Raw genomic sequence first — 27,285 nt, forward strand, 5'->3', positions numbered from 1 at the left:
GAAACCCTGTACCCACTGAATAAGAGCTCCCCACCCCCTCTCCCCCCAGCCCCTGGCACCCACCATTCTCCTTCCTATCTCTGTGAATCTGGCTACTCTAGGGAGCTCATGCAAATGTAATCGTACGGTATTTGTCCTGTCGTGGCTGGTTTATTTCATTCGCATAACTTCCTCAAGGCCCATGCATGTTGCAGCATGCATCAGAACATCCTTCCTTTTGCAGGCTGAATCCTATTCCAACGTGTGGATGGGCCCCAGCTCATTACACCCACCAGTGGACACTCGGGTTGCTCCCACCATTTGGTCATCGTGAACAGCACTGCAATCAACACGGTGGCCAGATTCCTCTTCAAGTTCCCACTTTCCATTTCTTTAATACATAGAAGTGGGGTTGCCCCACCATATGGTAATTCTATGTTAAATTTTGGGGGGCCTCCACACAGCAGCTGCACCATTCTACATTCCCGCCAGCAGCACACATGGGCCCTGATTTCTCTGCACCCTCACCAATACGTGAGATTTTCTGTTTTCTCAAGTGGCCATCCTAACAGGTATGAGTGTGTCTCACTGATTCTCATTTCCCCAACGATGAGCAAGTGCCGCTGAGCACAATTCCATGTCCCCGTTGGCTATCTGCGTGTCTTTTTTTTTTTTTTTTTTTTTTTTTTGAGACGGAGTCTCGCTGTCTCCCCCAGGCTAGAGTGCAGTGGCACGATCTTGGCTCACTGCAACCTCCGCCTCCCGGGTCCAAATAATTCTCCTGCCTCAGCCTCCTGAGTAGCTGGGACTACAGGTGTCCATCACCACACCTGGCTAATTTTTGTATTTTTAGTAGAAACAGGGTTTCACCATCTTGGTCAGGCTTGTCTCGAACTCCTGACCTTGTGATCCACCCACCTCGGCCTCCCACAGTGCTGGGATTACAGGTGTGAGCCACGTGCCCAGCCGTCTGCATGTCTTCTTTGCAAGTGCTTGGCCGGTGTTTTAATGGGGTTGTCTGGCTTTTGTTGTTGAGTTGTCCTAGCATGATTTTAGGACCAGGGTTAAGGCCCAAACTCCATCTGCTCTCAACCTCCCTCCCCCGATCTTCTCATCTTAGAAAACTGCTCTACCATCTACCACGCTCCTCAAAAGGGAAGTCTAAGAACCACCCTTGATTCCTCTCCTTCCCTCGCACCCCAGTCCACTGACCAAACTTGTTGACTCTCCCTGAAAAAAGAAGAAAAACTCGAATCTGTTCCCTTCTTTCCATTTTGAAAACTATCCCCACCCTGGCTCAAATCACCATCCTCTCTGCCTCCCCACTTCCAGCCTGGCCCCCAACACCCCCTTCTCCCGAGAGCAGCCAGAGGGCTCTTCAAGACTGAGTCAGGCCAGGTATGGTGGTTCACACCTGTAATCCCAGCCCTTTGGGAGGCCGGGGCAGGTGCATCACCTGAGGTCAGGAGTTCAAGACCAGCCTGCCCAACATGGTGAAACCCTATCTCTACTAAAAATACAAAAATTAGCCGGGTATGGTGGCACGCACCTGTAATCCCAACTACTCGGGAGGCTGAGGCAGGAGAACTGCTTGAACTCGGGAGGTGGAAGTTGCAGTGAGCTGAGACAGTGCCACTGCACTCCAGCTTGGGCGACAGAGCAAGACTCTGTCTCCAAAAAAAAAAAGACTGAGTCAGATTATGGCTCTTCCCTGCTTAGAACCCTCCAAAGAATTGAAAACCAAATCTGAACTCCTCCAGGTGTCCTACAAGGCCCCGCATGCCTGTCCCCTCTCACCCCCTCCACTCACTTCTCCCAACCCCACTGGCCTGCTCCCTCTTCCTCCAACACAGCGGGCTCCTTCCCACCTCTGGTCTTTACACCTGCGGGCTCCTTCCCACCTCCGGTCTTTACACCTGCGTGCTCTCTGCTGGCTGCTCTCCAGCTCATATAGCCCCTCCTCTGAGAGGCCCTCCTGACCCCCACGTCAGAAGGAGTCCCCTCCCCTGCCATTGCTCCATGTCAGCTCACCTGCCTTGTCCCCTTCCTAGCTCTTCTCGCCACCCTAGCCCTTCCATGTGCTTCTCCGTGGCCCGTCCCTCCTGCTAAAGCGTAGCTGCTGCGAGCAGGACCAGGTCTCTTTTGTCCACTGCTGTAGCTCCAACACTTGGCACAAGGCCTGGCCTACAATTCACAAGCAGTAAACATGGGCCGAAAGGATGAGTACCCTGCCCTGCCACATCAGCCCTGTGGGTCCCTCCTCATCCTCCCGCAGTCCTATGTGTCCCATTCGGCTGGTTCATAAACAGCTGCCCGGAGCGGATTCTCCACTGGGTTTTGTCCCATCTGTAAAATGAGGGTTGTAAATGTGTCCAAACAGCCGGGGATGAATGCAAAGCGCTCCATGCCCCGTGTCACTCCCGGCCAGGAGCAAAAGGGCACCATGCCAGTGTTGCATCTGGCCCAGGCAGTCACCTGTCCAGGGGAAACAGGCCTCTAAGGCTCCAATGGCCTCATGCACTGGGGTTCATCATCAACACAAGCTGAGAAAGCCCCAGGAAAGCTGGAGACGCTGCTGGAAATGCAAAGCTGCTCATTCTTCCATCTGTCCCAGCTAAGGGGGTTCAAGGAAGCTCTTCCCCACACACCTCCCAGGGTGGAAGGGGACCTCCTGTCTCAGCGGGGCTCTGTCCCTGGCCCCTGTCTCTTCTCCCTGCCCCCACCAAGGACACTGATGCCCAGGCCTGCTGGCAGCTCCATCACACTTATCTGCACTCCCAGGCCACAGATCACAGCTGTCAGGGCCAGAGGGAGCATGGAGGTCACATCAACCCTGACTCTGGTGTCTTGCAGGAGAAGGGGGAGAGGGTTGTCTGCCCCAAGGACAGACTCTGCCCCACAGCCACGGCTCCCACCAGCATCACCTGCCCGTCCCAGCACAGCCGCCTCCTGCCCCCTGCCTCCCCAGGTCAGCATGGGATCGTCCCCGCTGGTTCAAGGCTCCCTTGGCACACCACACACCACCATCATCACCACTACAAACGCTGCATGGCTCTCTCTACCAGCACCACTCCCTGAACCCTCATGACAGCTCAGCAAAGTAGATGTTAATGCTATCCCACCTTACAGATGGGGAAACTGAGACTCGGGAAGGCTAGGGCACTGCCCGAACCCACAACAATCTGGGAGGTCGACACTAACATCATCAACATTACAGATGGAGAAATTGAGGCTCGGAGAAGAACCTCAATTTCTTGAAATCTGAACCCCTTAAAGATGCCCTCCTGATCATCCTATCCAAAGGGTTCCCTCACCAGCAGTCCCTTGATATCAACTCCGGCCAGCATCACAGTGGCTTAATGGGTAAGCTATTGTCTGGGGTCATGAAAATCTGTGAACACTAATCCTGCCTTACAGATGGGGAAACTGAGGCTCAATGTGGTTAGGGTACTGCCAGAAACAATGGCTAGAATCTGGACCGGTTTTCTTTTTTTTTGAGGCAGAGTCTCGCTCTGTCACCCAGGCTGGAGTGCAGTGGCCCGATCTCAGCTCACTACAACCTCTGCCTCTCAGGTTCAAGCAATTCTCCTGCCTCAGCTTCCCAAGTAGCTGGGATTACAGGTGAGTGCCACATGTAATCGCCCAGCTGGTTTTTGTATTTTTAGCAGAGACACGGTTTCACCACATTGGTCAGGCTGGTCTCAAACTCCTGACCTCAAGCAATCCACCTGTCTCAGCCTCCCAAAGTACTGGGATTACAGGTGTGAGCCACCACGCCCAGACCGGGTCTGTTTTCTTACCCCCCACTCTATACTGCCTTGTACACTGAGATAATAATCACAGTAATAAGTGGTATTTTTCATTCTTATCATTATTACCTCACTTGACAAGGTAGAAAGCCCAAGTGCTGTGACAGGTGAGGAAACTGAAGCAAGAGGTTTATAACAGGCCTAAGGCCTTAAGTGGCCTCTGAACGCCACGGGACACCTGATGGCCCAGATTCCCTCTGTGAACTCCTCCATCACCCAGGACCTCAGATGGCCTCTAGGAACTTACTCCAAATTTACACACACACAAAGGCTGGCAATGAACGTCACCGATGTCCCTAACACGGCCACCTCACCACCCATGATGGCAGCTGAGTCGGCCCCAGGCGGCATCGACGCACGTCCCATCCACCAACCCACCTGCCCCTGCAGCAGCAGCTCTTGAAGCAAGGGCCCCCGCTAGCCCCATTTTACAAGGAGGGAGCCAAGGCACAGAGAAGCCCGCTCACTTGCCCACAACCACACGGCCGGAGAGCACCATGCAGAGGAGGACGAGCTCAGCTCAGGGACGGCACCACCGACAGCTGCCACACAGCTCTCCCAACCGTCACCAGAGCCTCAACATCTAGATTTGGATGTAAAATCCGCCCCTCTGGTTTTTTGGGGGGTTTTTTGTTTGTTTGTTTGTTTGTTTGTTTGTTTTGTTTTTGTCGCCCAGGCTGGAGTGCAGTGGCGTGATCTTGGCTCACCGTAACCTCCGCCTACCAGGTTCAAGCGATTCTCCTGCCTCAGTCTCCCGAGTAGCTGCGATTACAGGTGCCCACCACCATGCCCGGCTAATTTTTGTAGTTTTTAGGAGAGATGGGGTTTCACCATGTTGGCCAGGCTGGTCTTGAACTCCCGACCTCAAGTAATCCACCCGCCTCAGCCTCCCAAAGTGCTGGGATTACAGGCGTGAGCCACCGTGCTTGGCCAAAATCTGCCGATCTTTAATGCTGGCAAACAATTTAGGTTTTCTTAGCAGCGGCATGGGGCAAACAAAACACATTGCCAGCCAGGCCTGGGCCCATGGGCAGCCAGGGTACAGTGCCCGGATGGTAGCAGGGAACACAGATTCTGATGGAGATATGGCTTCCCTCCATCACCTGCTGTGTGACCTCCGGCAGGTATCTTAACCTCTCTGAGCCTGTGTGGTGTCTGGCACACAGCGAGTACTTGATCAATGCCAGCTATTGTTAACACCATCCTTCCTGTAACGGGTTGAATGGTGGTCCCCAAAGATATGGCCGCTTGGAATCTGTGAATGTAACCAAAAAAGGGGCTTTTCTGCAGATGTTATAATTAAGTTAAAGGTCTAGAGATCAGGCTGTCCTGGATTAGTGTAGGTCCTAAATCCAATGACAAAAATGTCCTTATAAGAGATGACACACAGTTACTCAGGAGGCTGAAGTACAAGGACCACTTGAGCCCAGGGGGTCGAGGCTGAGGTACGAGGACCACTTGAGCCCAGGGGGTCGAGGCTGCAGTGAGCTGTGATCACGCCACTGCACTCCAGCCTGGGCAACAGAGCGAGATTCCCCTCTCTAAAAATATAAAACAAAAGAGAGAGAGAGAAAGAAGACACAGAGGAGAAGGCCAGGTGATGATGGAGGCAGAATTTGGAGCGATACAGCCACAAACCACAAAACAGCTAGAGTCACAGAAGCTGGAGGAGACAAGGAGAGAGCCTCCCCTACACCCTCTGGAGGCAGTGTGTTCCCAGTGACGCCTTGATTCCAGACTGCTGGCCTCCTGGACTGCAGGAGAATCCATGCCTGATATCTGAAGCCACCACGTCAGCGGTCATCTGTTACAGCAGCCCAGGAAGCTCATCCACCCCGAGAAAGCCCTGAACCACATGAGGGTGTTTCCAGCACAGCAAGGTCTTACTGGAAAGGACCCCCGGACCCCAATGTTCTAGAGGTGTGCCCCACAACCCCACGTGCCCCTCTTCACTGCTCTGGCCTTTGGAAAACACAGCCCTGTCCTTTGCAGGCTCCTATTTGCAAAGCCCGCTGGGAGACAGAGGCCCAGGGCTGGGATGAGGATGGGTTCTGTGTGGGAACGAGAGATGCCAAGATCCACCTAGGTGCCCCAGCCAAGAAGCAGAAAAGCATGGGAATCGTGCGCCCATGTGGGGCGTGTGCCAGGGACGGGAAGGATACGGGTGTGGGTCCCCCTCTGTGGACGCAAACACGTTTATTGCAGGAAGGAAAAACAAGGAACTGTTAACCCAAGTCACCTCTGGAGCAAAGACCAGCTGGGCCCAGGGGAGCAGTGGCGTGCTGTGATCTTTCCAGAAGGCTGACTCTTTTTCATACACTTTCAATTTGTTTGATCATATCCCTATTTTACCTTCCTTATTTTTAATGCCAGCCAGGGCTTTCTGGGTAAGAGCTGGGCACACCCAGTGAGAGGCAACGTGACCATCCACAGCTGCTCTCCTTGGCCTCCAGTTTGTTTTGTTTGTGTCTTACTTTCTGTGGAGATGGGGGGTCTTGAACTCCTGGCCTCAGGCGATCCTCCCACCTCTGCCTCACTGAGTGCTGGGATTACAGGCATGAGCCCCTGCACCTGGCCTCGACCTCTGGTTTGTGAGATGGAAGAAGTTGGCCCCATGTGCAGAGGTGGAAATCGGCTTTCAGGAGAAAAGTGAGTTGCCACAGGACCCAAGTAGTAGGACCTGGATTTGAGTCCAGAGTTCTGCAGATCTGAGGACTGGGCACCCGCACACACAGTGCTGGCCAGAAGCATGTACCCCCCCAAATTCATTCCCACGTAGAGCCTCAGAATGTGGCCTTATTTAAAAATAGGGTCTCTGCAGATGTTACCAAGTTAAGATCGCAAGATGAGGTCATCCCGGATTGAGGAAGGGCCCTACATCCACGCTGGAGGCCCTACATCCACGCTGGAGGCCCTACACCCACGCTGCGGGCCCTACATCCACGCTGCAGGCCCTACATCCACGCTGCGGGCCCTACATCCATGCTGGAAGCCCTCCAAGCCCAAGCTGGGGAGTCTAGCCCCAGCGTGCTCTGTGACCCTCCAACAAGGCCCTCAAAATCTCTGAGCCTCAGACCTCCACCTGAGGACTTACGAAAGGAAGAAGACCCAAATTCGCACCTAAAAAAAGCACATGAGAACAATGCTGCACCACGTACACCCACTGGGACCCCAGACATTCCCGAAGGCTAAAGCGTCTCAGGTGCTGGAGAGGATGTGAGAGCTGGGACGGTGAACAGCAGTGGCCCTTCTGGAAGGCATGTTGGGTGAAACTATCTCCCCCTTGCCCTACAGCAATTCCACTCCTGCGCATCCCCAGGAAATTCTGCAAAAGCACAAGGCAGCAGGGTCCAGCATATTTGCCATTTGTGGAGGCAGGAGTCAGACGTAGCCAAGGTACCCCCGTCACTAAGGGAATAAACACAACAGGATGAATATTAATTGGGGGTCCAGGCAGCAGCGGGAAGCAATACATGCACAGGAACACGGACAGATTTTAAACAGGGCAGCACAAGGAATGTTGGCACGAGTTACCGTGCGTGGCATGGAGAAGCCACCCTCTCCTCAGACATGAATGGCCATGTGAGGGGGGCCTCCCTGTGCCACCCCCAGCTCAAAGCACTTCCACCTTTAGCTCCCTCAGTCCTCACTGAATCCTATAGGAAGGCATGGTTTTAGCCCATTTTATAGGTACCCTACTATTATGAGCTGAACTGTGTTCCCCCAAAATTCCCACGTCGCAGCCCTAACCCTCGGTGCATCAGAATGTGACTGTATTGTGGGGGGCAGGGCCTTTAAATCGGTGATTACGTTAAAATGAGGCCAGTGGGGTGAGCCCTAATCCAATCTGACTGACGCCCTTAGAAGAGGAGATTAGGACACGTAGAGAGCCGTTAGGGATGTGCGCACACAGGGAGAAGGTGGCGTCTACGAGGCTGGGAGAGGGGTCTCCAGAGAAGCCAGCCCTACCGACATGTTGATCTTAGACTTCCAGCCTCAGAACTGCACAGGAATACACGGTCTTTCGCACATGCACCTGTTATGGACCTTTCTTCCTTCCTTCCTTCCTCCCTTCCTCTCTCTTTTTCTTTTCTTTCTTTCTTTTCTTTCTCTCTTTTCTTCCTTTCTTTTCTTTCTTTCTTTTCTTTTTTTTTTTTTTGAGACAGAGTCCTACTCTGTCGCCCAGACTGGAGTGCAGTGGCACAATCTCGGCTCACTGCAACCTCCACCTCCCATGCAGACTCAGACACCCACCAGAGACCAGAGACTTGAGGAGCCTGGCCATGGTCACACAGCAGCAGGAGGCAGGGTCAGGATCTGGACCCACCCCTGGAGGCTCTGGAATCTGTGCTATCGCCCAGGACAGCACGAGGTCCAAGGACACGCTCAGGTTTACAGACGCAGCGACACAGAGGGCAGGCACAGGGGCAGGGAGGACTGAAGAGCGAGAGGGGTGAGGGGAAGGAGGGGATAAAAGGAGACCACTGAAAGCAGAGGCCAAGCGAGTTCCTAAAATGTGCGCTCCCAGCAGTACCGCTCCCAGCAGCCACCAGCCCAGATGCCCATCCACAGAGGTGCGGAAAAGCAACATGCAGTCCTTTCGCACCGTGGAGCCCTGCTCAGCCACAAAAAGGAACGCAGCACTCCACATGCCACACCACGATGAACCCCAAAAACGTGACGCTAAGCAGAAGAAGTCGGGCACTTAAGGCCACACATCACATGATTTCATTTATAAAAAATGTCCAGGGCTGGGCACGGTGGCTCAGGTCTGTAATCCCAACACTTTGGGACGGAGGCGGGTAGATCACCTGAGGTCAGGAGTTCGAGACCAGCCTGGCCAACATGATAAAACCCCTGTCTCTACTAAAAATACAAAAAAAAGTTAGCCGGGTGTGGTGGCGGGCACCTGTAATCCCAGCTACGCGGGAGGCTGAGGCAGGAGAATCGCTTGAACCCGGGAGGCCGGAGGTTGCAGTGAGCCGAGATTGCGCCACTGCACTCCAGCCTGGGCGACAGAGCAGGACTCTGTTGAAAGAAAGAGAGAAAGAGAGAGAGAGAGAGAGAGAGAGAGAAAGAAAGAGAAGAAAGAGAAGAAAGAGAAAGAAAGAAAGAGAGAAAGAGAGAAAGAAAGAGAGAAAAGAAAGATCCATAACAGGTGCATCTATAGAGACAGAAAGAAAATGAGTGGTTGCCAGGGGCTGGGGAGCTGCAAGGAGCGGAGAATGGGCAATTCTACTTGGGAGGGATGGAAATGTTTTGAAACTAGGTAGAAGTGGTGGTTTCACTGAATTGTTCAATTTACAAGGATTAATTATATGTTATGTGAATTTCACCTCAATAAATTGTTAAATGAAAAACAAGTGATGGGATTGGAAACTGCTGCAACCACTTTGGACAACAGCTTGGCCCTTCTCCATGCAGGTGAAGACATGCACGCCATGACCAGCCCCTCTACTCCGAACGTCGGGCCCTAGAGGGATTCAGGCACATGTCCCTTGCAGGCAGGGACACGAGTGTGTCATAACCCAGAAGTGGACACAGTCACCGGCATCGGGGTTAAAACAGATGAACTGGCTGGGTACGGTGGCTCATGCCTGTAATCCCAGCTCTTTGGGAGGCCGAGGCAGGCAGATCATGAGGTCAAGAGGTTGAGACCATCCTGGCCAATATGAAACCCTATCTCTACTAAAAATACAAAAATTAGCTGGGCATGGTGGTGCATGCCTATAATCCTAGGTACTTGGGAGGCTGAGGCAGGAGAATTGCTTGAACCTGGGAGGCAGAGGTGGGAGTGAGCAGAGATCGCACCACTGCACTCCAGCCTGGCCACAGAGCAAGACTCCATCTCAAAAAAAAAAAAAAAACAGACAGATGAACTGTGACACTGGCTTCTTCCGATTAGCATCATGAACTGTGATATGACATGGCCATGAAAATGGAGTGCAGCTTATCACAACAATGTGGATGGATCCCACAAATACAGTATGAAGTAACACCAGCAAGACTAAATCAAACAAAAATACAGAGAGTATGCTTGCATTCAAGTAAAGTCCAAAACCAGACCAAACTAATCCCGGTGTTTAGGGATGGGTATGAGGGAGTGACACTATCAAAAGCAAAGCAAGCCGGGACCAAACACAGTTTCTTCTGCAGGGGCTTCAGGGCAGATGAGCTTTCACTCTTTTTCACGTGGGGTGATCGCACGCATGTTCATCTTAGTTACGTATTTGATTGCATGTGTCTTACACTTTCCTCAAAGTGAGCAATATTTCACAAAAAACAGAAATCAAAGACTCTGGGTGGAAAGTGCAAAGCGAGGGTTGCAGCAGGTGGAGTCCAGGAGCCTGGGAACAGATAGTAGAAGGAAATCCCAAGGACAGGGGAGACTTGGCTGTTCCCAGAGCTGCCAAGGGATCCTGGCTGCAATGGGCTCTCAGCCAAGTAAGGTCAGCATGATCTCCACCTGCCTGCAGGAGGCCAGACAGGCCCAAGATGATCCGGCACAAGAATTTCCACAGGGCTCTGAGGTCTGGGCATCTGGGCTGGTGGCTGCCGGGAGGCCCAGGTAGGGACAGGCAAAAGAGGAAAAGCCCCCACCTGCCACTCCATCCAGCCTCCTGTTTCCACCTGACCAGCCGTAAGACCCCAGGGTTTCCACAGTCTTTCTGGCCCAGGGGAAGAGGCAGGGATCAGATCCGCCATCCCTTCCCATGTGACGGCACCGGGGTGGGCATAGGCTGGCCGAAGGCCACTGAAGGATGGACGCATCACTGCTCAAAGGCAAGGAACGAGAGCCAGGAATTTTAGAAAGCAGGTGGAGGAAGGGGCCGGGGGGAATCGCAGGCTTCTTCAACCCAGGAGGTTCAAACTCGCACTGTAACTGCCAGGCTGGGAGCTGGCGGAGGGTCCAGGCACCCACCCCAGCTCATCAGAAACACTCTGCTCCAAACTGATTCACACAATGAGGCTTCTGTGTGGGAGACTGTGGGAAGAACACGTGCGCGCCTGAGAAAGCAATCAGACAAATCCAAATCAAGAGCCGTCCTGCCAAAAGCACCCGCCTGGCCCCTTTACAGATGCCAGTGTCCCGAAAGACCGAGCAAAAAGAAAAGGGCTGGAGAGCAGGTCTGGATCAAAGAGGAAAAACACATAAGGCAACCAGATGCAGGATGCAACCTTGGATTCAAAATTATTATTATTTTTTTTTGAGACGGAGACTCACTCTGTTGCCCAGGCTGGAGTGCAGTGGTGTGATCTTGGCTCACTGCAACCTCCCGCCTCCTGGGTTCAAGCGATTCTCCTGCCTCAGCCTCCCAAGTAGCTGGGACTACAGGTGCGCACCACTATGCCCAGCTAATTTTTGTATTTTTAGTAGAGACAGGGTTTCACCATGTTGGCCAGGATGGTCTCAATCTCTTGACCTTGTGATCCACCCGCCTCAGCCTCCCAAAGTGTTATGATTACAGGCATGAGCCACCATGCCCGGCCAATTCAAAATTTTTTCATGAACAACTACCACAAAAAGTGTTATTGGGACCGTATGGGAATCTGAACGCAGACTGAGTGTCAGATTAAAGGTGTGGATCCTCGTGGCCTTCCTGAGTAGGGTCATGGTCTGCGGTCATGGAGAAGGAAGTCCTTGTCCTCAGAATGCACCCAAAAGGCTCAGAAACGAGAGAGAGAGAGAGAGAGAGAGAACGTACATGCAGCAACTTGTACTTTTCTTGCCATTTTTACAAAATAAAATTTTTGAAAATAGAACCTCGGGTGATGGGGTGGTGGAAGAACACACTGGGCTGCTTTATTTTAAAAGCTGGTGCCTCCCTCATGAGAACGGCAGAACGAGCCGGGGTACATCCGCACCGTGGAACGTTTCCAGGCATCTAGAGAATCAGAGCGTGATCATCACCAGAAAATCCCGGCTGACTGAGGAAAACATGGACAAGCAATGACAGCGTGAGAAACCCACGGCACAGCAAAGCGTGCAGAGTATGGTCCCATTTCAGCAAACTGCTGACAGATGGATCCCTCTCTATGTCTGTGTCTATCAGGTTAAGATGTGGGAAACAGCAAGCCCTTACGTGACACTTGCCAAGCTGCTATTCGAAGTATCTGACATGAGCCAATTCTGCCACCTTAAAAGCCCTATGTAGGACATGCTTTTATTAACTTCATTTTACAGAAAAGTAAAAAAGGCACAGAGAGGGTGAGTCACTTGGCTGAGGCACCCAACTGGGAAGTGGCCAAGCCAGGATTTGAACCTGGGCTGCCTGCCTCCAAAGTCCATACACTGGGGTCCACCTGAGCTGCTGGAAGCTGAAGCCCTGCCAAAGGCTGGAGAGAAGCCTGGGACTGATGCTGGGACACACTGCAGGGTACACCTGGTGGCTACGATTCCAGATCCACTCCTCCACAGCTGCATCTGGGCAGCTCATCCCTCCCACCCCTACCTCATCCTCTCTCTGCCCACGGCACACCCCTGCAGCCTCTCACCTCGGGTGGACAAAGCCTGAACTTTGGCACACCAGCCCTGACATCTCTCCCACTTTTTAAAAAACGCCTCGTCCCAGTCCTGCCGCCAGGATGTGAACAGGCAGGGGTATCAATGGCACCCTGGGAACTTCCTGTCTGAAGGACATTCGTTAATGACTTCCTCCTGCACCCACCCAGGCCCCTTCCACCCCTGCTGCCCGGGCCCTCCTGGCCTCCATCCAGCTAGCCTGGGACAGTCAGCCCCACCCAGCACTCGCTGCTAACTATCTCCGTGGCCTTGAGTATCCTACAGAATTTGGTTCCCAAAAGAAAAATAAAAGATGGAACTGAGCTTCGGAACCCAAGTCAGTCCAGATCTAACACTCTGACAGCTGATGAAACTTTCCCCATTAAAGCGATTAGCCCAGGTACAGTGACTCATGAGTGTAATCCCGGCACTTTGTAAGACCAAGGTGGGAGGATTGCTTAAGGCCAGGAGTTCAAGGCCAGCCTGGGCAACATAGCAAGACTCCTGTCTCTACAAAAAATTTAAAAATTAGCTGGGCATGGTGCACACCTGTAGTCCCAGTTACTCAGGAGGCCAAGGTAGGAGGATCGATTGAGCCTGAGTAGTTGAAGCTGCAATGAGCTGTAATCATATCACTGCATTCCAGCTTGGGTGACAGAGTGAGACCCTGTCTCAAAAAATCTAAATAAATAAATAATAAAGGCCGGGCCCTGTGGCATATGCCTATAATTCCAGCACTTTGGGAGGCCAAAGTGGGTGGATCATTTGAGGTCAAGAGTTCCAGACTAGCCTGGCCAACCTGGCAAAACCCCGCCTCTACTAAAAATACAAAAATTAGCCAGGCGTGGTGGAGGGCACCTCTAATCCCAACTACTCAGGAGGATGAGGCAGGAGAATCTCTTAAACCCGGGAGGTGGAGGTTGCTGTGAACCAAGATCATGCCACTACACTCCAGCCCAGGTGACAGACCGAGATCATGTCTCAAAAAAAATAAATAAGTAGGCCGGGCGTGGTGGCTCACACCTGTGATCCCAGCACTTTGGGAAGTCAAGGCGGGCGGATCACCTGAGGTCAGGAGTTCGAGACCGGCATGGCCAACATGGAGAAACCCCGTCTCTACTAAAAATACAAAATTAGCTGGGCATAGTGGTGCATGCCTGTAATCCCAGCTACTTGGGAGGCTGAGGCAGGAGAATCGCTTGAACCTGGGAGGCAAAGGTTGCAGTGAGCTGAGATCGCACCACTGCACTCCAGCCTGGGCAACAAGAGAGAAACTCCGTCTCAAAATAAACAAATAAATAAATAATAAATAAACAACTAGTAAGCTACTACCTCCTCAAGAGGCCTTGGTAAACAAAATAATCAGCCAAACAAAATAATCTCTAATACTGTAACAGCCAAAGACAGTGAAAGGCAATGCGGGGATGAAGTGGGAAGCTACTTGGGGGCAAAGGAGCCCAGCCCCACTTTTGCTGCCTATGGCTCTCTCATCTCCCTGCCAACGGCCCCTCCTTTTTACCTTTAGGGAACCACCCCACTCCTACATGAGTCTGTATGGTCAAGAACAACTTCCCTCCCTGGCTCCAAATGGCCAGGCGACCCAAGGCTGACCAATCACAGCAGTCCATTACTCGAGCCACAGCAATTGGTCCAAGGATGCACATGTGATCCCAGCCCAGCCAATCACAGCCAATGAGCATTGACAGCATAACCTGTCCCAGTCACTGAGAAACTTATTTAATTCTCCTTCAATATCCCTCAGGAAGGTTCCCTTCCAGGAGCTTCTGGGAATTCCAAAGCAGTCAGTTTCTCCGTGACGTGGTGCAGATGCCATTTATTTTCTAAGCATCCGAGGAAGCCACTGGCAAGTGAGACTGAGACGTACATACAAAAACATAGGAATCTAATTCCAGAATCGCATCCAGCCTGTCCGGATGCCCTGTCACGGGACTCAGGAGGAACAGCAGGGTCACAAGAAACTCACTCCCTACATTGACACTAACCAAGTCTACTTACGAGGGTCACTGCTGTTTTCCCTTTTTTAAATTGAGTGCATGTAGATGGTTTTGCATAAATGGCATGCTCATGGGCCACACCTCCACATTCCTGCACAGAGCGAAATCACCAGCAAAATGGACCTCGGTCTCCTGACTCAGCCTCGCACAGTCCTGCTAATGAGAACAAAGTGAAACATAAAGGACTCCATTCCTTTTTTTTTTTTTTTTTTGAGATGGAATCTCGCTGTCACCCAGGCTAGAGTGCAGTGGCGCAATCTCAGCTCACTGCAACCTCCACCTCCCGAGTTCAAGCAGTCCTCTGCCTCAGCCTCCCAAGTAGCTGGGACTACAGGTGTGTGCCACCATGCCCAGCTAATTTTTGTGTTTTTAGTAGAGATGAGGTTTCACCATGTTGGCCAGGCTGGTCTCGAACTCCTGATCTCAAGTGATCCACCCACCTCAGCCTCCTAGAGTGCTGGGATTACAGGCATGACACCGCGCCTGGCCCATAAATGGTTCCATTCTAAATAATGAACCTCGGTTTAAATGCTCAGGGAGAGAAACACTCCCAACCCCAGCCCCATCCAAGAGACTTGATGGGACCAAGATGCCAACAGGAGGATCCCTGCTTCCTCTTGGAGGCAGGAGGTGGCCCCAGAAACACCCTCCACACTTCCTGTGGCCCCTCCACCAGGACAGGTGCTGTCTCTTTATCCACCATCCACAGACAGCCTTGATGACATCTTTATACCCCCATATCCCTTCCTTCTGGCCACTCCACCTTCATGCTGGGGCAGGAAAGGGGTCAATCAGAAGCCACCAAAGCTCAGACAGGGAAACACCCCAGCACTGGAACCAGGCAGAAGTCACCGAAATCCAGATGGAGTGTGTTAAGACTCAGGCCTAGGCCGGGCGCGGTGGCTCAAGCCTGTAATCCCAGCACCTTGGGAGGCCGAGACGGGCGGATCACGAGGTCAGGAGATCGAGACCATCCTGGCTAACACGGTGAAACCCCGTCTCTACTAAAAAATACAAAAAACTAGCCGGGCGCGGTGGCGGGCGCCTATAGTCCCAGCTACTCGGGAGGCTGAGGCAGGAGAATGGCGTGAACCCGGGAGGCGGAGCTTGCAGTGAGCTGAGATCCGGCCACTGCACTCCAGCCTGGGCGGCAGAGCGAGACTCCGTCTCAAAAAAAAAAAAAAAAAAAAAAAGACTCAGGCCTACAATCTGTGGAGGCATCCCAGCGATCCAGGCTTCGGGATGCTCCCCAGGGCATATGACCTCGCTTACCCTTGGCTACAGCCCGAGGAGGGAGGCCCGGGGAAACAAACCCGGCAGGGTTATGCAACTCACCCACAGCCCCAGAGATAGGCAGTGCAAGAGCCACTGCTAAACTCAGGGAACCTGGCTCCAAAGTCCACGCTGTGGAGGACCCCCACAGGGGCCTCCCTCTGCCTTAGCCCAAGGTCCTACCCTAAGCAGTCCTCTGACATGGACAAAGGTCTCCAACTATGGAATGCAGCCATGAACGAGACAGATATAGTCTCTGTCCTCATGGAACTCACACAAGTGGATGAGATACTTTCAGAGACTGTTAAGGGCTCAGAAGGGAATAGCATGGAGTGGTTATAACACAGATGGCACAAGCCAGGCGTGGTGGCTCACGCCTGTAATCCCAGCACTTTGGGAAGCTGAGACAGATGGATCACCTGAAGTCAGGAGTTCGAGACCAGCTTGACTAACACGGTGAGACCCCATCTCTACTAAAAATACAATATTAGCTGGGCATGGTGGCGCATGCCTGTAACCCCAGCTACTCAGGAGGCAAAGCTGGAGAGTCGCTTGAACCAGGGAGGAGGAGGTTGCAGTGAGCCAAGATGGGGCCATTGCCCTCCAGCTTAAAAACCACACAGATGGCACAGACAGTGGACGTGGGGGGCAACTGTCCATTGAGTGTGGTGGGCAGTCAGGGGGTGTCTTCTTCAAAAGGTTACATTTAAGCTTCAAAAGTTTACGTTTAAACATAAAAGAGGAACCAAGCATAAGAGCCAGGGGGACAAAAAGACGGTCCAGACAAAAGAAAAAGCAAGTCCAAAAGCCCTGAGCCAGGACAGCGCGTGACATGTTGGAGGAAAAGGAAGGCCTGTGAGGTTGCAGTGGGGTGAGAATGCTGAGTTGAGATGGGCAGGGCCCGTGAAAATGAGGCCTACAGCTTTGATACCAAATGCAGGAAGATTTTATTCAGCTTCGTGAAATGATCCGATTTGCATAGGGTTTGTTTTGTTTTGTTTTGTTTTGTTTTGTTTTGGAGATGGAGTCTTGCTCTGTCTCCCAGGCTGGAGTGCAATGGTGCAATCTCGGCTCACTGCAACCCCTGCGTAGCTGGAATTACAGGCACATGCCACCATGCCTGGCTATTTTTTTTATTTTTAGTAGAGACGAGGTTTCACCATGTTGGCCAGGCTGGTCTTGAACTCCTGACCTCAGGTGATCCACCCACTTCGGCCTCCCTAAGTTCTGGGATTACAGGCATGAGCCACTGTGCCTGGCCCAATTTGCATGTTTTAAAGAGCATCCTGGCTTTGATGGGGAGAAGTGACAACAGTGTGGTATGAATCAGCAGAGCAAACAGCCCCATGAGGACACTCCAGCACCCACTGGGAAATGATGGTGGCAGCTCAGTCTGGGGCGATGGCTGTGGCAGGTGGAGGAGTAGGTCCCATCCCCCTGCACAGGACCACAACCTGCGACTGGTCACGAACCATCCTTTGAAACAACCCTTGTCTTTTAAACATCCTTTCAATAAATATTTGAGAACCTGAGATTATGTGCTAGGCATCGTTCCAGGGGCTTCAGTCATGGCAACAAACAACACAAAGCTCCCTGCTCTCATGGTCCGACATTCTCACGGGGAGAAATAGACAATAAACAATCAACATGAGACACAGGGAAGTTCCAGGGTATCTCAGTGGCTGACAGGGCCACAGAGAAGCAGAGCGAGTAAGAAGGGCTGGGAGCACAGGGGGATGAGGGGGAATCTGCATGATGCACAAACAGAGTTGGGGGGGTCTCCATGAGCAAGTCAGAGCTGAACAGAGACCTACAGGAGATGAGAGGGCTTGTGTCACGAGAGAGCTAAGGCGATTGGACCTGTGGGGCTGAGGAATGGCCAGGAGGCCATTGTGCAAGGGAAAAGGGAATGGGGACGTTGCCAGAAAAGTGGCAGGGGTGGATTGCACAGGTCCTGGGCTAGGTTAGGACCTGGCTGTGACTCTTAGGGGATGGGTCTGGCCATGTCAGGGCTTTGAGCGGAGGAGGTAAGTTAAGTGCAGTTTTGATGGGCTCCTGTGGCTGTTTATTGAGAAACCCCACTGGGGAGCAACGGTGAACACAGAGAGGCCAGTGAGGAGGCGGATGCAGGAATCCAGAGGAAAGGTGATGGTGCCTTGGACCAGAGGTGATGGCGCCTCGGGCGTGGTAAGAAGTGGTTGGAATCTGGGTATATTTAGATGAAGCCATAAAACTTTCTGACGCGTTCGTTGAAGGAAGTGGAGAGAACAGTCAAGGCTGAGTGCAAGATGTTGGCCCAGGCAACTGGAAGATGAGGGGGGAGGCTCCTGATGGAGTGGGAAGCTGGTGGGAGCCACAGGTGTGGCCGGGGGTGATGAGGAGCCAGCCGGGGCAAGCGTGAGCTGCCTTTGACCCCAAGTTGAGATATGGATGCCATTGGATGCTCAGGGGTGGGATTCAGGGGAAAGGTCTGGGCCCAGGGATACCAATTTGGGAGTAGTCAGGACAAGAGATGCCATTCAGACGCGAGGCTGGAGGAGCTCACCCCAAGGATGAGGGATGAGGACGCACAGAAAGGATGCCCAGGGCTCCACCAGTAGGAGGCAGGAGGCCAAGGAAATGAGGAGGCATCAGCAGGCAAGACGAGAGCAGCCAGGAAGGCAGGAGGAAAACCCAGATAATGGAGATTTAAAGAGCCTCAAGGGTCCTTCTAGAAGCTTCCAGAGAAGGTGGAAGGAACTTCACGCAAAATGTCAGGAAGCGAACAAGGTCAGGCCCCTCCTGTTCCTTCCCCCTCCCCAGCACAGGCAATCAGTGAACAGGAAGAAACAATGGAGTGGAGGGAAAGAAAACAAGAAAATTAAGATGGCCATGCCTTGGGCCATGAGGCTTCCTGGAACCCTGGGCCTGGGGAGCTTCTGAGCAGGCAGAGTGGCTCCATATCTCACCCAGGCTTTGGGAGGAAAATCGCCGGACACCTGCAGGGAGCCAGCCCCTGGGCCGTTTAAGGGGGCCAGCGGAGCCCAAAGTCACATTCAAACAGGGGGAGGGAGACGAGGTGAATAAAAGGGATTCTCTTTTTGTTTTGTGTTTTTGATTTTTGACCAAGCCCTAGTGTTGAATTCTCCGCACAATTAATGTGTTTGTGGTATCAGAGCTGCCAGCACCTCCCGGAGCAGAAGGCCTGCACGGAACACTCCTCCACAGACTCCTCCAGGCCCAAGACGTAAACCACAAACTCTCTGGGCTCAGCCTCGGGGGGAGTGGCTATGGCCTCAGGGGCCTCTCTTCTGCTGACCACAGGCATGGAATCACCCTCTGGACACTAAGGAACCTCCATGCAGGACCCACGGATGACAGTGCCAACGAGCCCGCAGCAAATCGCCATTGGGACCAAGACTCATCCAGGAAAAACACCTTCATGGAGCAAGCCCTCCACACGGGGGGACTCACTTCCATCGCATTTGCTAGAAACCGAAAGCCAGGGTAAGGCGATTCCAGGTGGCTGAGCTTCACCACGTTCTAATTAATCAGGGTGCGTCTCCCGGTGGAGGTACAGCAAGTACCGGCCATTCCAGGAAGGGACAGGGAATATTTCCTGGAAACCCCGGGTGCCGGGCCTGGCCCTGGAAAGGCCAGACAACAGCAGGACACATCAACATGTATGTGCAGACATCAACACACACGGACACGCATAAACACATGTGTTCATGTGTGTCCGTGTGCGTGTACAGACACGCCATGTGCGCCTGCGTCAACACATGTGGGCACATACCAACACAGGTGTCTGCACACACATCATGTGGTCACACATCAAGGCAGGTGTGTGCATGCCTACACAGGTGTGTGTCACTGTTTTCACCATTAACACATATGTACACGCACCAACACACGTGTGTGCAAACACACACTCATGAAGACAGGGAGAGGCAAATCTACCAGGAGCAAATCAACTAGACTCAGGCAAACTAAAAATAGCCCCTGTTTTTCAGCCGTCGCCAGGGAGTAAGTTGAAGTTGTCTCTCACATGCCAGGAGTAGGAAGTTCAATGGCAGGAAAGAGGAAGAAAAACAAAACAGAACTGGCACACACCTGTGATCCGAGCTCTCCTCTGAGGAGCCACCTCCCCACCCGTGACCAGTGATCAGTTCGAGGGCTTTGTCCCATGCGTCCAGACATGGGGGTCCTACAGGAAACGCCCGGTAGCTAGAGACACCGGACCTCCCTCCCTGGTTCCACTGGGGGGCTGATAAAGGCGCAGAGCGGACCGCCCCTGCAGGACGGGTGGGAGTCCAGCCCCCAGGGTCACTGGGAGCCCTGGGCTAGGAAGAGATGGCCTCCCCGGGAGCCTCACTTGGTGCCTGTGATTGAAGAACACGTCCCTGGTCTCAGACTCCCCCCAGAAGGGAGAGGCCAGGGTGCACTCTGCACCAGCAATGTTTGGCGGGGTCATTATCAGGACAAAGGCCTCGAAGGGACCCTGCTGTTCCCTGGTGATACACAGAAAAGGAAGGGGCAGCCCAGGAAGACATTATAAGAAGGGACCCCCCCGCCGCCCGCCTTAAGCATGCAGTCGACCTGCTCAGACACGCGGAGAACCGGGAGGACGCAGTCTGCAGAGGCCGCCGGGACCGGCTGTGGAGTCGAGCCCCCCAACTTGAAATCCTGATTCAACCACTTGGAGCTGTGTGACATGGCGCAAGTTACTTTCCGGCTCTTTGCATCCATTTCCCTCAATAAAACAAGACACAATAGTACCTATTTTAGATACTAAAAGAAATAATGCACATAAACACTTAGAACAGTGTCCAGCTACAGCGAGTGCCCATTGACTGTTATCTCTCACGAACCCCCACCTTTTAACTGATTGACAAAGATTTCCCAAAAGGCACAAACTCAGGGACAGTCGGTGCCCTCCCTGGCTGGCCCTGGTGCCTGGGCTCCCTGAGGCTCACTGTGTGACTCTGGCTGAGGGAGGCAGGGGTGAGACAAAGAGCCTGAGGCCAGGGCTGGGGGGTCGCACACGCCTCATTCATTCTGTAACCTGACTGGTGAAGGGTTGGCAAGGAGCTCAGGTGCTGCTATGGCCCTCAGGGACGCTGCAGTGATAGTGATGGGAAAGCCCCTGTCTCCGCAGATACAGGGGTATCAGAAAAAAGCATGCAGGCAAAGATGACCTAAGGTTTTTGCCTCTACCCCTGGAGAAACAAATGGGGGTGCTGTTTATTGAGACAGGGACCATAGGCGGGGGCAGCCCAGCAGCGGGATAAGGCAACCGAGGTTGAGTCCAACTAGAAAACCAACTTAAAGACAGCAGAGGGGACCCAGGTTCTCTCCTGGACATGGAAGAAGGCCATGAGGCCTATCATTGAAGAGGGTGGCCTTGGAAGAAGGCCCACGTCCACCAGCTGGGCCTTCCTTGGAGGACCAGAGACACACAGGAACTTGGATGTGTGCCCCTCAGGACCTGAAATGGGCCTTCATTACTCACCCACATACTTGAGCACAGCTGCACGCCAGGTTCAGATCCAGGGAATGGGAGCAAGAGTCCCCGTTCTCACGGCATCTGCCTCTGGGACAGAGACAGACACCTTCTCACACACACACACACACACACACACACACACCAGCGAGGTCACTTGGGGCAAATTACTCCCTTCATCTTGTCTCCTTAACGGACACTGATGACAATAAGTCGTATGTCATGGCCCTCTGCAGGGACTAAACGAGACGATTTTCACAAAGGTGCTTTGAACCCTGCCTAGTGCACAGTAAGCCGCCCGTGAGTGGATGCCGTGAAGTTCACAATCGCGGCCCTTAGTGTGTCCGTCCAAACACCTGTCTCCAATCCTCCCCACGGGTGGAAGGGAGAAGAAATGAGTCGCACTTCCCCAAAGCCTCTCCAAGCAACCTCGACCACGGGGCCCCTTTGCAGTGTGCCTCCTCGGTCCGTGTGGCGCATTCATCTGGCCAGTCTTTGGGGAAAGCTATGTGTCTATTCATTTGTAATTTCTTTTTAAAAGATGGGATTTCACTCTGTTGCCCAGGTTGGAGTACAGTGGCACAAACACAGCTCACTGCAGCCTCGAGCTCCTGGGCTCAAGAGATCCTCCCACCTCAGCCTCTCGAGTAGCTAGGACTATAGGTGCATGCCACCATGTGCCAGCTTAGTTTTTTTATTATTATTATTTTTGTAGAGATGGGGTCTCACTATGTTGCCCAGGATAGTCTTGAACTCACGGTTTCAAGTGACCCTCCCACCTCAGCCCCGTAAAGTGCTGGGATTGCAAGCGTGAGCCACCATGCTTGGCCTTGTAACTTTGAATCAAATACGTAGCATGTGGATAATTTTATTTGTTAAAACAAAAAATAGGAGCATTACAGATAAAGTATTAGGTTTCCTTTGTCCACACCCCCAGTGTCCTGCCTTCTCTCGTGAGAGTATCCACTTCTGTTAGTCTCACCTTTCCCAAACTTCAGCATTTACATATTCTAATATTAAGCCATTGAAAATAATGGCAGGGCACGGTGGCTCACACCTACAATCCCAGTGCTTTGGAAGGCCAAGGCAGGAGGATGACTTAAGGCCAGGAGTATGAGACCAGCCTGGGTAACACAGTGAGACCTTGTCTCTACAAAAATAAAAATAAAAACTGAAAGAAAATATAGAATATTGTTTGGTGGGTTTTTTTTTTTAACATAAATAGTACCAGAGCTTTTTTCAATTAGTAATTAGTAAAAAAGTAATTACTTTTTTTGATTAGTAATTAGCTTTTTTTCAATTATGGCCTACCCATGCTGAGACATATATCTAAGTTTCTTCATTTTTTTTTTTTTTTTTTTGAGATGGAGTCTCACTCCATCACCCAGACTGGAAGGCAGTGGTGCAATCTTGGTTCACTGCAACCTCAGCCTCCCAGGTTCAAGCTATTCTCCTGCTTCAGCCTCCTGAGTAGCTGGGATTACAGGCATGCACCACCATGTCCAGCTAATTTTTGTATTTTTTAGTAGAGACGCAGTTTAGCCATGTTGGCCAGGCTGGTCTCAAACTTCTGACCTCGGGTGATCTGGTGAATAACGAAGACATGGTTCAGATCCCTGGGGGCACACATCCAAGTTCTGTGACAAGGACAAAGACAGGAAATGTGGACAAGAAGTCATTCTTAAGAAATTCAGTCTAAAGAAGCAGGCCAAGGGGGAAAAGATGTCAACTAGTGTGACAATATCCACATCTTCACTCCAGCTCATCATTGAAGATGGAGGCCTTGGAAGATGACCATCCCTTTTTTGTAACCCAGTGAGGGGCCTCTCCCCATGTCCACCAGCTGGGCCTTCCTTGGAGGACCAGAGACCCATGGGAACTTGGCTACCAAAAAATGGTAATGATAAATCAGTAATCACCAGTGATGGCAGAGATAGGGGAAGTGGCACAGTTCCATACCTTGTGGGTGGATGTAGCAACAGAGCTGTGCAGAGGGCAATTTGGCCATAATCTTCAAAACTCAAACTAAGCACACCTGCTCCCAAGGCCCCACTTCTAGAAATCCACCCTATGGAAATGTTCATGAACCACACGAAGAGGGATGTGTCGGGATATCGCTGTCATTTGTGACAGAGAAAATGATCAGTCAGGCCAGGCGCGGTGGCTCAAGCCTGTAATCCCAGCACTTTGGGAGGCCGAGACGGGTGGATCACGAGGTCAGGAGATCGAGACCATCCTGGCTAACACGGTGAAACCCCGTCTCTACTAAAAAATACAAAAAACTAGCCGGGCGAGGTGGCGGGCGCCTGTAGTCCCAGCTACTTGGGAGGCTGAGGCAGGAGAATAGCGTGAACCCGGGAGGCGGAGCTTGCAGTGAGCTGAGATCCGGCCACTGCACTCCAGCCTGGGTGACAGAGCAAGACTCCGTCTCAAGAAAAAAAAAAAGAAAATGATCAGTCAGTGGAGAAACAGGTAAACAAGCCTATAACCATTCAAAGGAAAACCAGCAGTGATGAAGGAAAACGCGGGGTACATTTATTGCTGAGACATGGAAAATTTTTCAGATAATATCTTTGAATTGAAAAGCAAATTGCAAGATAATTACACATGTTCAAGTTCATTTGCACTTAGTTCAAGTTATGTAAAATATATGTATTGATATGTATACATACAGGCTCTTGGTACACAGAAAAGGGTCTAGAAAGATCCACACCAATGATGGTGATAATAGCTGAGGAGGGGAATAAAATGGGGGAAACTTTCTCTTTTTCCTCCATTTGAACTTTTTTTACGAGCAAGTATTCATATATTTTATATAAAGTCGTCCCTCAGTGTCAGAGGGGAATTGGTTCCAGGACCCCCATAGATACCGAGACCTGCAGATGCTCAAGTCTCTGACATAAAATGCTGTGATATTTGCATATCACCTATGCACATCCTCCCATATTCTTCAAATCATCTCTAGGTTACTTATAATACCTAATACGATGTAAATGCTATGTCAATAGTTGTTATACAGTATTGTTTTTATGTCTATTTTTTTGTTGTATCATTATTTTGGGGGGATTTTTTCTGAATACTTTCAATCTGCAGTTGATTGAATCCATGGATGCAGAACCTGCAGACACAGAGGGCCAACTGTAGGGACTCCTGTCACTAACCAAAAAGCATATTAAAAAAAATCAAAGCACAAGGCCTCCCATTCAAGTTGCACACAGACTCATGCAGCCAAAGAAAACACCAGCGGGCAATCTCTGCTTATGCGCGTGTCTCTCCCGCCCCGTCCCCTGAACACAGGCTCTCTTCTTCCATGCTAAGGCACTTGGCCGCTGCTCCAGCCTGGGCGGTTCCAGAAGTGGCCGTCTTGGGCTGGGCGTGTCTTCCTGCCTTCACGCCACTCAGCCCCAGACCAATAGCCTTTGGGATATCTACAGAAGGATGCTGGGAGGCTCCTGCTCAACTTTAAGCCAGATGCTCCTAGCTCCAGGACAATTGAGGACAATGTGGTTTTCCTCTTTAGAAGCCCGGGAGAGGAGTGGGGAAATTTGGTGGTGCATGCATGTGTGGTACACGCACACACACACGCTCACACATCCTACTGACATCCTTAACCTGATGACATCCTGAGAAAGAAAACACCTTGAAATCAGCCCCCGAATAACTGAGTTGGCGAGACTCTTTACCTGGCATAAATCCCACCACCCCCACACTCCCAAAGCAAGAGACTAGGTGCTCACTCACAGCACAAGGTCACATGCTCGCACTGCCTAAGTGACAGCCCCTCCAGGGACCCTGCATACACACTGTGGGGTCCTGGCACTGCAGCAGCCACAAGGCTGTCACTGACACACACGTTTCAGTATGAGTAGGCCACAGAAATAAAACTCCCAAAGTGTAACAGAGAAAGACTCTGAGCTGTCATGGGGAGGAAGAGGCCATTCTGTTGCTTTTCCTGCCATCCCCAGAGACAGTGTCACCCTCCACCGGGACCTCTGTGCAATCAGACTACAGGCTTTGACAGGATAAGATTTGAAAAATCAAAAATAGACACAACATGGCCAAGATGCTCTAGACAACTGCTCACCCAGAGACCTTGAGAGAGGCCACATGTTGCTCCGTATTTAAAGCCAGCTAGCTGGGTCCCAAGAAGTGGCAGCCAGATCTAAGCAGACGTATGCTTCATTCATTCACTCATTCATTCGCTCTGTAAATGAGGGAACAGACATGAAATGTGGACAACGAGCCGTTCTTAAGAAACTCAGTCTAAAGAGGCAGGCCAAGGGGAAAAGATGTCCATTAGCGTGACAATGTCCAATATTCACCCCAGCTCAGCATCTGGCTGGAACTTTGATAACAGTGAGCCCCAGTTTCCCCTTCCCTCCACTGCAGGTGCTGGCTCCATGGCTTCAAAACTCTAAATGACTTTTAGCTCAAATGTGATACTCTGCAATCTCCAAGTCCTTCCCTAACTCCAGGCTCATTCAAACATTGGCACCCAGGGCAGAGTCTGTCCATCTGCAGACCAGCTGACCGCCTAATCTGTCTCCCTGGTTGAAAGGGCAATAGTGTGGATCAGAGGAAAGACCTCAGGCTGCGTGCACTCAGAGGACCTTGGGCTGGTGCCTGTCTCTGCATGAATCTGGGAAGAAAAGCGGCTTATAGTTTCCAGACTGAATCATGAAGGCAGTGAACAGGGAGAACAGGGTCGCGCATTCTACCTCCTGGAAAGGATTCTTATGGGGGGATTCTGGGCAGCGGAGGATGCTCAGCTGAGCACCTACCATGTGAGCTGGGCACCCACGTGGGCCTCACATAAGGTTCCTGTCCTCCCGGGCTCACAGGATACAAGCAAAGTGCAGCTCTAATTTTACCGGACCCTGCTACCGGCTTCTGTGAAAGCAGGCGTCGCACTCCTGGGCTCCTTCGGGTGGCACCACGGAAGCAACCCATACACACTCCTGATTTGTCGTGGGCTCCCAGACCCTTTGGGGGGGGTCAGGCCTCCGGGTGGGCTCCCATCCAGGGCTCCCCAACCCTGGCCTGCGCCTCCAGCAAAGCCCCTGGGTTCCCCTTTTGCCCTCCAGCCTCAGTCTGGGGCGATGAGGGTGGTGAAGAGGCGGGCAGCGGGCCCCTCCCGATGCACCTGGCCTCCCTCGTGCTCTGCGGAGCCGGTGGGCGCCGATCCCGCTGCGGTAGTCCACCCATCGCAATGCTTATGCGCTTATGCGCGTGTCTCTCCCCTCCCCGCCCCCCCTCTCCCCCCCGCCCCGTCCCCTGAACACAGGCGCTCTTCTTCCATGCTAAGGCACTTGGCCGCAATGCGCGGGTCCTCCTCGGCGCCCAGAGCTCAACAGCCCGGGTCCGTGCGCGGACACCCCCGGGGGTCCCTCACCCACCTTGAGGACCTGCTGCTTGATGAGCGAGGGCACCATCACGATCATGACAGCGCCCAGCACCGCGCACAGCAGCCCCGCGACGCCCAGCGCCGCGGCAGCCCAGCGCGCTTTGGTGGGGCCGCCCATGTCTGCGCGCCTGGGGCCCACCAGCGGCTCGCAGGGCTCCGCGCCTGGCAGGAGACGGGGACGGCGACAGAAACGACACAGGCGGGGACTCCGGGCACTCGGGCCGCAGAGGCACGGTGGATCTGGGACGGCAGCGCACGCAGGAGCAGCCCAGCAGGTGGCCAGTGGTTTTATGCCCCATCGCCGGCGCCGCCAGACCGCCCCCGGGCCTCCTTGGGCTCCAGAATTCCGGCGGCAGGGGCGGGGCCTGAGCGGTCAGGGGGCGGGGGAGAGGCGGGGACGGGGCGGGGACGGGGCGGGGCGCTGATCGGACGGGCAGGGGGCGGGGCCATGGCCGCCAAGACCCGCCCCGCTATGCTGCGGCTGACCCCACGGCCTCGCTTCCGTTTTGGGGCGGGAGCCGAGAAGGCCTCGTGGCCGCTGTGCCAAAATGTCTATGGGGCCTGAGTCCCTCACCCTCTTGCTCCCTTCACCTTCCTCCTCCCCTTCCCCCACCTATGTCTCCCCTCCTCCCAGCTCTCCCCTCTGAGCCTCTCACCCTTCCCTTTCCCTCCTCCTCCCCCTCCTGTATCGGGACCATCATCAAGGTTGGTCACAGTGATTAGGACTTAGCCAGCCCACCCAGGAACCCCAAAGCCCTTACAACGATCCACATGCCCCGCCACCACCCCATGGACCCTCATCTCCCCAGTCCATCTCCAGC

General features: G+C 52.7%; 1 protein-coding gene and 2 long non-coding RNA genes across 50 annotated transcripts in view; 2 read left to right on the forward strand and 1 right to left on the reverse strand.

Moving 5' to 3' along the window:
- SCARB1 (scavenger receptor class B member 1) overlaps positions 1-27,285 on the reverse strand; it is a 91,970-nt gene that overhangs the window by 60,760 nt on the left and 3,925 nt on the right. For 21 of the 48 annotated variants that reach the window (XR_013401679.1, XR_013401678.1, XR_013401676.1 and 18 more), the window contains exon 1: positions 26,457-26,810. Coding sequence is in view for 32 of the 48 variants with exons in the window: in XM_077955810.1 (XP_077811936.1) it covers positions 26,457-26,582 (126 nt within the window). In the remaining 16 variants the exon portion in view is untranslated. Of the gene's footprint in view, positions 1-63; positions 494-7,151; positions 7,197-14,290; positions 14,463-20,156; positions 20,311-21,069; positions 21,170-25,144; positions 25,265-25,841; positions 26,330-26,435; positions 26,811-27,285 lie in introns of those variants that run through there. The other 27 variants (XR_013401677.1, XM_077955830.1, XM_077955828.1 and 24 more) reach the window with 14 other exon arrangements.
- Positions 7,882-13,470, forward strand: LOC144333209 (uncharacterized). The gene is made up of 2 exons (XR_013401688.1): positions 7,882-8,340; positions 10,357-13,470. It is a non-coding gene; the product is annotated as an uncharacterized LOC144333209 (long non-coding RNA).
- Positions 22,395-26,812, forward strand: LOC144333208 (uncharacterized). The gene is made up of 2 exons (XR_013401687.1): positions 22,395-22,585; positions 23,522-26,812. It is a non-coding gene; the product is annotated as an uncharacterized LOC144333208 (long non-coding RNA).

This window comes from Macaca mulatta, chromosome 11 (assembly GCF_049350105.2).
Source record: "Macaca mulatta isolate MMU2019108-1 chromosome 11, T2T-MMU8v2.0, whole genome shotgun sequence".
Lineage (NCBI taxonomy): Eukaryota > Metazoa > Chordata > Mammalia > Primates > Cercopithecidae > Macaca > Macaca mulatta.